The 10,000-nt window shown below is 43.5% G+C and overlaps 1 protein-coding gene across 4 annotated transcripts in view; it reads right to left on the reverse strand.

The window, feature by feature from the left end:
• Nucleotides 1–10,000, reverse strand: part of znf827 (zinc finger protein 827) — a 111,539-nt gene that overhangs the window by 18,730 nt on the left and 82,809 nt on the right. For all 4 annotated transcript variants that reach the window (XM_080760365.1, XM_080760366.1, XM_080760364.1 and 1 more), the window contains exon 9: nucleotides 1–73. This exon is cut by the window's left edge and continues 68 nt beyond it. In XM_080760365.1, coding sequence (XP_080616491.1) covers nucleotides 1–73 — 73 coding nt within the window. The remainder of the gene's footprint in view (nucleotides 74–10,000) is intronic.

Consider the following 10,000-nt stretch of genomic DNA (forward strand, 5'->3'; position numbering starts at 1 on the left):
GGGAACAGCTGTTCATTCAACCTCCACTGGGCTAGACCATTCCCTGGCTCCCCATCACACTTTTCATCCGAGTCTGGAACACACAAACGCACACAATACGAGTCAAAGATTTGATTTGAATGTTGGGTCTTCTTAGACATCTCTTTTGTCTTTATTAGCCTGTATAGTGAGATGACAAAAATAAAATAAGACTAGAAAAAGTGCCCTTCTGGGCACAGGTCTCCACCAGGAGGATAGGAGTGTGTGTGATGTTTGGCAAAAATGTTTTTTTGTTTGTTTGTTTTTTGCAACAATTTTCTTAATTTTATTGAGTGATCACTCATAGCATCTCTGCAGGACATGTGCAGCATATTGTACAAAACGGGCCACTCCTGAAAACTTTGGAAGGCAAACTTAGCCAATCAGTGTAGAATCTGAGAAATCCAACAGACTCATTTTGATCTCATGACTAGAGATCATGTGTACCGATTTGCATGAGATTTGGATGAAATCTGTGCTAACATAAACAATGTGTTTTGCAGAAATCGGCCTCATGGTGGTGCTATAACCGGCAGATGTGGAGGGATGCAGGGAAAATGTTTTTCCATGGCCTCTAGGGGGTGCGTATACATAAGTTGTATACAGATCGATGCAGTTATAGGTAAAAACAGGAATTGCCCTGTTATAGTGCCACTTTGAGGCTGATTTGGAAATAAATGAGTGGCATGTCGCCCTCGGCCTAGTGGAAATGTGTGTGTATCATTTCATGGAAATTGCACAGTGTTTGTCATTTGTGGCATTTTGTTCGAAACAGACCAATCATGTGAGCTTTGGAAGCCAATCTTAGCCAATCAGGATGGAAGATGGGGAATGATCACATGACTATGGAGATAGTGTATACATTGTGTGATGTATGGATAAAATGTGTAATCTACAGAAAGATGTTTTGCCTAAATCGGCCGCATGGTGGCGCTATAACAGGCCGTGGTGGGATATTTGGGGCAGAAGTTAGTCGCACACACACACGGACGGAGTGCAAAACATACTCTCTCCCCATGCCTTCGGCCTGGTGGAGACAAAAATAAGGGAGCGACAGGATGAGATGCACCTGGATGAGGTGGGTCTGAACCCATGAGAAGCACGCTGCACTAACAGACTGATCCAGCAACACTCCAGTTTTGTATGTTTTCTAAGAATCAGCCAAGCCAAACCATTCTTACAAACAATAGACTTAACATGCTGTGAAGGGAGAAAAGCATTGTATAATATACTATACTACAGTACAGTATGGTGTATAATAGTAGTAGAACAGTGTGTGTGTGTGTGTGTGTGTGTGTGTGTGTGTGTGTGTGTGTGTGTGTGTGTGTAATATATATATATATATATATAGGCTGAGCCACTAGGACAAGAGTATAATGTTGTTATACCTTCATAATTATTTCACTGAAACCTTAAATCATCAAATGCATCCCTTTCTTCATTGAATACAACAGCCAGCTTCCTCTGAGCAGGTGCCCATGTGCCCCCCCCCCCCCCAGCACCAATCAGTCTTAAAGTCCGTTCTGGAAGACAGGCTGGCTGAGTGACTGTCCATGCTACTATTCAGCTAGTGTAGTAAAGTACCCCGCCCCCAGTCTCCACCCACAGACCCAGGGTGGTCAAAGTAAAGCAATATAAAAATAAGAATAATTTAGAGTGTAGGATGGCGAGAGAGAGAGATGGAAAAGGAGTGATAGAGATGGAGAGAAAGAGACCACAACGAGATGGCAAGAGAGTGCAGCCCCACATTGGACAAGGAGAGCGAGAGAATTAACCTTCGGATGAAAAGTGCATCTCTCCATTGAAGATTCTGCACCACGCAGAGGCCAAGCATTGCTTCTGCCCATAAAGCTGCATCAAATTACAACAGGACTGTCCATGCGGAACGCACAGAGTGCCCTCGTACCTCGTACACTGCGCAAAAAGAAACCTCATGCCCAAACACGGAATGATGAAGAGTGGTCTAACCTTGGGTGATTTAGGCTTAAATCTTACAATGATGCATCCCGTTACCCATAACCTAGTGATGTTCGTGTCAAATGTGATGTTGTGAGCTATAGAGGAAGGGGAAAAATACACAACTTAAAACTTAAAACTTTGTTGAGGCCCTCTACTTTAATCCTTCTACACTAAATGCCTTTGCTGAAAATAGGCAATCTACAAAAGCTCACAGCACATTGCGACAAGCTCTATTTTCGCTGAATGTTCACCCCAGAATAGGGACAATGTCCAAGTGGTTAAAATGACATGGCTGACACAAATTCAGCAAATACTAGACAATGATGGATAGGGTGATCTGTGAAACAGTTGGCGAAATTAAAGCCGCTTTTTTGATCCGTCCTGATTTGTGTAACCCGAGTACAGTCTGACCTTGTAAACTACATGATGGGGACGAAGCGACAAAGAGCTCTGGTCTTTACATAGCAGCAGCCCTGCATAGACATCAGTGAGGTTGGTCTGCCAATACCACCAATCCTTTATAAGCTCATGTGCTGTAGGCCACATTTAGAAACAAATAAATAGTAAACATGTGTCCCCCTATGATGCAGGGACCCTCCTAAGCACTGTGATGTCAACTAACTGATCTCATTCATTTACTTTATTCTGCAATGAAACACACAAGGATATCAACAAAATGTTTAAGCTGAAGTATTTTAAACTCATTAATGATAGCGACCCTCCAAATGTCAACTACTGCAACGGATATTTCATTAATTAGCATAAGTCTCTTAACACACTTTGCCACTGTCTGTTCTTTGTTGTACTGTATGAGTTGGATGATGAGCTGGATTTGAACCCATGAACTCACATCACAAGTACGTGAGTACTGTACTGTTCCCATGCAGAGCCCTCACTAACAGACTGGTCCACAAGCCTCCAGGTTTGTATGTTAGCACTTACATGAGTCAAACAGTTCTCATAAACGGCATCTTAACGCGCTGTGAAGGGCAAAAATAAACTAGCCCTAGCTAGTGGATGGAGACTGTCCGCTAATCAGAAGGTCACCGGTTTTCCTCCTGGTCCCTGAGCAAGGCACTTAACCCTGCTCCCTCCTAAGTGCTCACGATAACCGTCTGAGCAGCCAGCAGCTGGGTGAAGCTGAAACTGAATGTCCTCCGTAGTGTACAGCACAGTAGAACCAGAAGCTAGAAGCATAACTTCTTTCAAATAAATTTAAGAATTAATGGTAGCATAATTTGCTAAAATGCATATTTAAAAAATAAAGAATTAAGAAATATGAAGTGACAACAACTATAGGACATTAATCAGAACTGTAGTGTTTCCATTACTTACACATTGGCTTCATGTTGTTTGGGAATATCCACACAATACAAGAAACTTCAACACAAAGAAAAACAATTACAAAATAAATGTTCATTCGGGCGTTTTTTCTTTGTCTTCTTCATTCTGCCACTGCAGAACAGACACAAAGCACCAGACTGAGCCCTAGCAGCACAAAGTCAATGTTACTGGGTGACAAATCAACCGATAGCCTCAATGCTGCTTACATTTTGAATGACTGCTGATTCTTTCGCGCTGGCGTCTGCAGTACATCCAACAAACCTCTACTTCCAATGACACACATAAACCCCCCCCCCAGCACAATATCAAATAATGAAGTGTTGCACTGTGTGCACTTGCCAGAATGTTTTTCACATTAAGAAACATGATTACTGTTTTACATCGCACATCTAAACTCGCCAAGTATGGTTCAAATAAGGCTAGACTGGAATAGTTTGGCTCAGTCCATGTCCTAGGTCTCGCTTCAAACAGTATGACACAGATGACCCAACTTATCAGATGAAGGAAACTTATCGTTTGTACTGTTGTGAGAAACACCATTCTACACACAAAGTGACCTCGACCAAGAACAGTTTATTGTTTCCCCATCCAACAAAGAAAAACACTTTCAAATCACAGAAAAATGGAATGAATCCGATGTTAATTGCTTGGGTATTGTCCAGATATTTCACCAAAACAAGCTCCTACATGTGGTTCAGATTCTAACGTGGCCACTACACCCTGCTGTACTGAGTTCCAGCAGCTAGAGGAGTCAGTCTTTCCCAGTTACAGACCCTGAGTCTTTGCAGATAGCAATCAGTGTGCAGGACCTCAACACCCCGTGCCCTACTACAACAAGAAAAAAAACACACCTTTGAAATATATGTTTGCTCAATGACAATCTGTGATAGCTGCTTGGAGCCGATTCCCACTAAAATAGGAGCCCCCCCCCACACCCACGAAAGCTGTCATAAGTAAACACAAGCTGTCAGGCTGACAGGCTGTGAGGCAGGCTGTGAGGAATTAAATGTTTTTTGGACATTCTGGGAGGAGGGGAGCATGCAGGGGTGAAGGTGTGTGTCTGTGGCGGCCGCGGGTCGATGTTGAACGTTAAAAGTGTAGATATATAGGCTTCAGTGGGAAAGAGTGGGGGCTGCGCTGAAGGACGATTTAGTGGGTTGGTATTGACTTCTCAGGCAGCCCCACTTGAGCCTCACTTTCCATCCGTCTCTTTCCTCTTCACACAGATCTCCATGTGAATGTAAGGCCTGGCCCTTTTTAAGCCATCGCTAAACTGAAATAAATCCTTTGCTTTTACATGCAGCCAGCTCGACTTCAAGCAATTTTTCAAACAAGAAACACTTGAACGAACAGTGGCATGAGCAGGACAGTTAATGACCAGGCAATTTCAGGCATGGGGTGGAGTTTAGCTAAATCGGGACAGTTTTCTTCTTTTACTCTGAGAGTGTACAGTCCATCTGGGCTTTATACATTGTCTCTGATTACACAACACTAGGTGATCTGCTCACATGGTTTTAGATTTTAAAAGTCTTTGACTTCTTCAATAATTGTTAAAGAAGGTATGCTTCTACTGGTGAATGTTTCCCCCAGAATAGGAATGCTGGGGTTCAAGTAGTTAATACTCATTATGCCACTACGTAGAAAATGAAAGATTGATTTTATGAAAGCTGCATGGAACAAAGAGACCAGAGCTCTATTCATATTAAAATACTGTATATCAGGCTCTTTTTTTGGCAGCCATTTGGCACATGTCCTCCCTGCAGCACCATGAATTATGTTGAAATCAAGTTATGGTTTAAGGTAAAAGCAGCCCACACATCGCCGCATTGACCTGATTTATTAATTGCAATGCAATTTTCTTGGACAAAACGGCACTGAATTAAGATTCAATAGGTTACTGTCAGGTCAGCTAAGATAGTTGGGAGCTTGTCTTAGCTAAAGATTAGTCTCGCATAGCTAGACGTTTCACATCTCCGCCTACTCCGCCTGGGAGACTAAAATTAAATACCGGTAACCAATATTACCCAGTATGATTTCAATAATCTAGGACTATGTTTTGGAATACTACACAATAGTAAACAAATAGATAGTTTTATTTGTCATTTTTACAAATGTGAACAGCAGAAAAACGAAATTTCGATGTGCTAGTGCACGAGCCGCAGCAACATGAGTCGCACCGCCACAATACATCTTTCTTGCATCATAGAAAAAGAAAAAGAAAACATAGAGGGGGGGGGGGGGGGGGGGTAAGAAGTCATCACATCACATTTCAAGTAAGCTGATAATACTCGGCTGTGCAGGCACGTTTCTGGGGTGGGGGTGGCGGGGGCTTGGGCCAGGCACAAAAAAGCTCTCTTCCTACGCAAGCCATTAGTACTTCTATGCTGTGTTCTTGACCAGTGATACTCAAACTCCGGAAACTTTGACTGACCCGCCAATCAATGTGCTTTATGTCCTCAAAGTCACGCATCCAACAAGCTTTAAACTTGCCTTCTCATTTTCACAAGTTTATTTTATGGAAAAAGTAATTTGTGTTGAATGTGGGCCAAGTCATAAATGACATTGTGAAGAAATTGAAAGAGAAGTGCTCAGTTCTCTTTAATGTTAACCCAGGCAGACAGTCAAATAGCAGACAAACTTGTATTAGTTTGTTTTATGGAAACAGTTGTGTGTGTTGAATGTGCCAATTGCACAGAATTAAACAAATGACTTTAATTACAAATTGTGTCATTTGTGTGTTTTTGCGACTGTAGGTCGTAGATTACAAAAAAAAACCTGCTAAAATTGTCATTCGTTCCGTCACGCTACCATACTGTATGGCCGTCAGTCTGTCATGCCTCGTGACACGCTCATATAATATAATGTCTCCCTTTTGTCCATTCAATCTCTAGACGGGCCCGCCCCAAAGTTATCAGTGCAGCCGTGCCCGGAAGCCCGCGAAAACTAGAGTTCTCAACAGGCCCGAAAGCCTGGCCCTACCCGGGCCCTCATCAAACCCTGTACACTCAAGTCACGCTCCATATGTTGATCTGACCTCATCAAACTCTGTACACTCAAGACATGCTCCATATATGGCCAGTACAGAATTCATTCCATATGTTGATCTGACCCCCCATGCCAGAGCGCCAGCGCTCGCCCAGCAGTCTGCCGTCACCCAGGTGGATGCGTGCACGCGACCTCACCCTGTCACTTCCCGCCCTCAGGGCGTCTTACTGGTCATAATTATGTTATGTGGAAATATAGCAAATAAAAGTTATCAAGTATCATTAATGTTGTAATTTTATCAACTGGCCCCTTGCCATTTTCGTAATGTGGCCCACAGGTTTAGCTATTTGAGTATTCCTGTTCTAGCTTCATGTACTGTATCTCACTAATTCATCGATAATTCAGAAAAGTAATTCAGAGTGAGAACCTAGTGAATAATTGGAGAATTCCCAATTTTAAAATCAAATTAGATTTGTAACTTTCATAAAGACTGTGTGCTCTCCTCCTAATAACAGGGACCATTCACTGCTGTCTCCCAGACTGTCTCAGGGCCTTGGAGCAGAAGCTGAGGAATCTTAAGGATTTATTTATTTTGTAATCAAGGGCAGAGATAGAGAGGAGAGACATGTGAGACTGGACGGCAGTCGGATTCGAACCCGGGTCCACGCGCTCACTAGGAGCATATGGTCCACTGCACTGACTGGCTGAGCCACAAGGCACCCCAAGGTGAGGAAATCTTAGCAACGAGCCTGTCGACAGCATGGTTAGATGTAATCGTCCTACTGCCACTGAGTCAGCCGTCATGTGAACCTCCTGCCAGCACACTGCTCTGAGTCACAACCACACACACACACACACACACACACACACACACACACACACACACACACACACACACACACAGACAAACACACGCACGCACGCATGCAGACACACACCAGTAGAAGTCTAACATCCAGCCGACAGAGAGCGACTGAGTGACAGTGTCTGTGTAGTAAACAGGAATGCAAACATACTGTATACAGTGGCGTGCACAGACATTTAGAGGGGCAGGTGCTTAAGTGAAAAAAATTGCATCTTGTGCAGCGCGTGGAACCGTCCGGTTGCCTTAATAGTGTGAGATTTATAGATTTTGGGGCCTAAATAATATAAGCTTTTTATCAAGAATTGATCAATGTCACCATGGTCCACATTGTGAAAGAAGAGACATCCATTGTATACTCTCTGTCATCATCGCACCTGCTCCAAATTGCCTGCCGGGTGTGCGGAAGTCTTCTGTCTACCATGGTCCACATAAAATAATAATAATAAAAAAACACTTTTTCAAACTGGCACAAAAGGGCAGGGGGTTCTCTAGCACCCCCTAGTGTCTATCTGTGCAGGCTATTGGGGATATTTGTTGAACAGGAGTTTCCAATTCATGCTTCGATCATTCACCCGTTTGATGGTTACATCTAAGCTGGGTGCTACTAGGCTTAATCTATTCTAAACAAATTAATTTAATCATTAATTTTCATATAACAAAGCATAAAATAGGGCATAAATAGTTAATCAGACTAATTGTTTTAGACGATTATTTAAAAAAATCTATTCATTGTTTTGTGTTGATATACCGATTGTTATAGCCCAATATACATACTGATATTATCAGTGAGGAGGGTATTGTGTTAAAGATCTAGCTAAAAAAATGCCAATAACATGGATATTGATGCACACCTGCCAGCTTCACAAGCCAAGGATCAAACCCGTGGCTTTTTAAAATGTCATTACAGGGCGGTGTCCCACCATTATGCCAGCAACCTGCCAATGTGCCATGTTGACTAGTTCAGCGGTATTTAGAAGAAGTGTATGTTGTCCCCCACCACCCCCAGCTGGCGACAGGTGGCACGGGTGTCAAAACATGAGCCTCGTCAGAGACACTGGAGCTTCCGTAACCTCAGCCAACCTCCGGGGCGGGTCTTTTCTTGACCTCGCCATTGGCTAGCTCAAGGCCTGTCATAGTGACAGCCTCTGAATGGCTATTGAAACCATGGTGCTCCTGCCACCTTGTCACTGGAAGCGACAATGGAGGGCTTTGTCTGAGGACGACCTAGAGAGTATTCAATTCATTCATTCATTCATATTAACCGTTGTTACTGTGTGTACATACATTTATTCATATACTTAGTGTTAATAGGCTGTTAATAGACTGAGCATATACCATATATCTATTATCTACCCATATCCTCATGGTTGATAGACATAATATATTCACTGGCAATAGATTTACGGCAATACATTCATTCACTGTACATTTGCATTTATTGATAGACTGCCATTACGTTCACTCATGTGGAGATCCAGTGCAGATATCTAGGGAGCAGTATGTTACCATCTTTATTTTTGTTTATCTTATCTATATTTGGTTTGGTTCCTTGACCTTTAAGGCCAAATTACAGTGGCTGTGTCGCGTAGCCACGTCCACGGTAGCAGAATCATACAGTATGATGTCAATATCGCCACACTCGCATGTCCCCGGTGACTCCACACACATCCCACATTTTGGGACTGTGTGTACTTATAAGTACACTACTGCATATGCATTAGGGTGGGGGAAATGTTCCGTTTGTGGAGACGGTGAGAGGAGATCTGTCTTATCTCTCCTCATCTTATCATAAGGGCCTGAGAGCTCGAAGTTGAGCTGCCTAACAGCATTAAGTGTACCCAGTCAGAGGTGAGAGCAGGGCAGGGCAAGGCTCCTGGTCGCACAAGGTGACCAGAGGCCAACAGGCAGAAGCCCTGGGGTCCGCGGCCCCCTGGCAAACGGAGAGATAATTAAGTGAATTAGGGTGCAACATGGTCCTTGAATTGCTTTCATAGTTTAATTATTGTTATTAGAGCAGGGGACATGGGTAACAGAGGACAGGGAGCGCCTGACCTATGGAGCTACGGTAGGAGCACTGAAATCACAATGTTAGAGCGCGCGCGCACACACACACACACACACACACACACACACACACACACACACACACACACACACACACACACACAGTGTCACTGTGCATACAGTACCCCTCATAACTAGGTTAAACAGGCTTCTGTCATTAATCACAGACAAACATCAAAGGAGATGGAGAACGGAACACTAACACCAACACACAACCGGCCATCAGACACATGAAATAATACACATCCACCCGCTGCAGCCCACACACACAAACAGCTAGGGCTTTTTGGATGGGGGCATGACCATATGTACTGAAGCCATAAAAACAGCACTCAATCGTGCCACAATCTAGCTTTGGTGTGTTTTGTGTGTGTGCTGTGTTCACACATTATGTGCCTTCGCTTCTCGTGCAGCAGCTATAAAAGGGTGTTTTATACATGATCTACAAGTCACAATGTAATGTGTCGTAGACTCGGAGCGCAAAATCTGTGTTGACGATAGTTAGATAGATAGGCCAAATCAATTGAAGAAAACTCCTTTTCAATGATGCGTTCCATCTCGTGCTCACACACATACATCATCTTCGGGGCACACACAACAACATGTTTTCCCCACACGTGCACTCCCGCACTCATGGGTGGGCGTACAGATGGGCAATCTTACATCCACTAATTCATGTGCACTCAGTCGTCCATCTGATGTACAGTCCATTTAACTGGAGGTATAATTCCAGAGAGCGGTGTGTCCAAACAGCTAATGGCCGGT

The sequence above is a fragment of the Protomyctophum bolini genome, assembly GCF_963924005.1.
Source record: "Protomyctophum bolini genome assembly, chromosome: 3".
NCBI classification, from domain to species: domain Eukaryota; kingdom Metazoa; phylum Chordata; class Actinopteri; order Myctophiformes; family Myctophidae; genus Protomyctophum; species Protomyctophum bolini.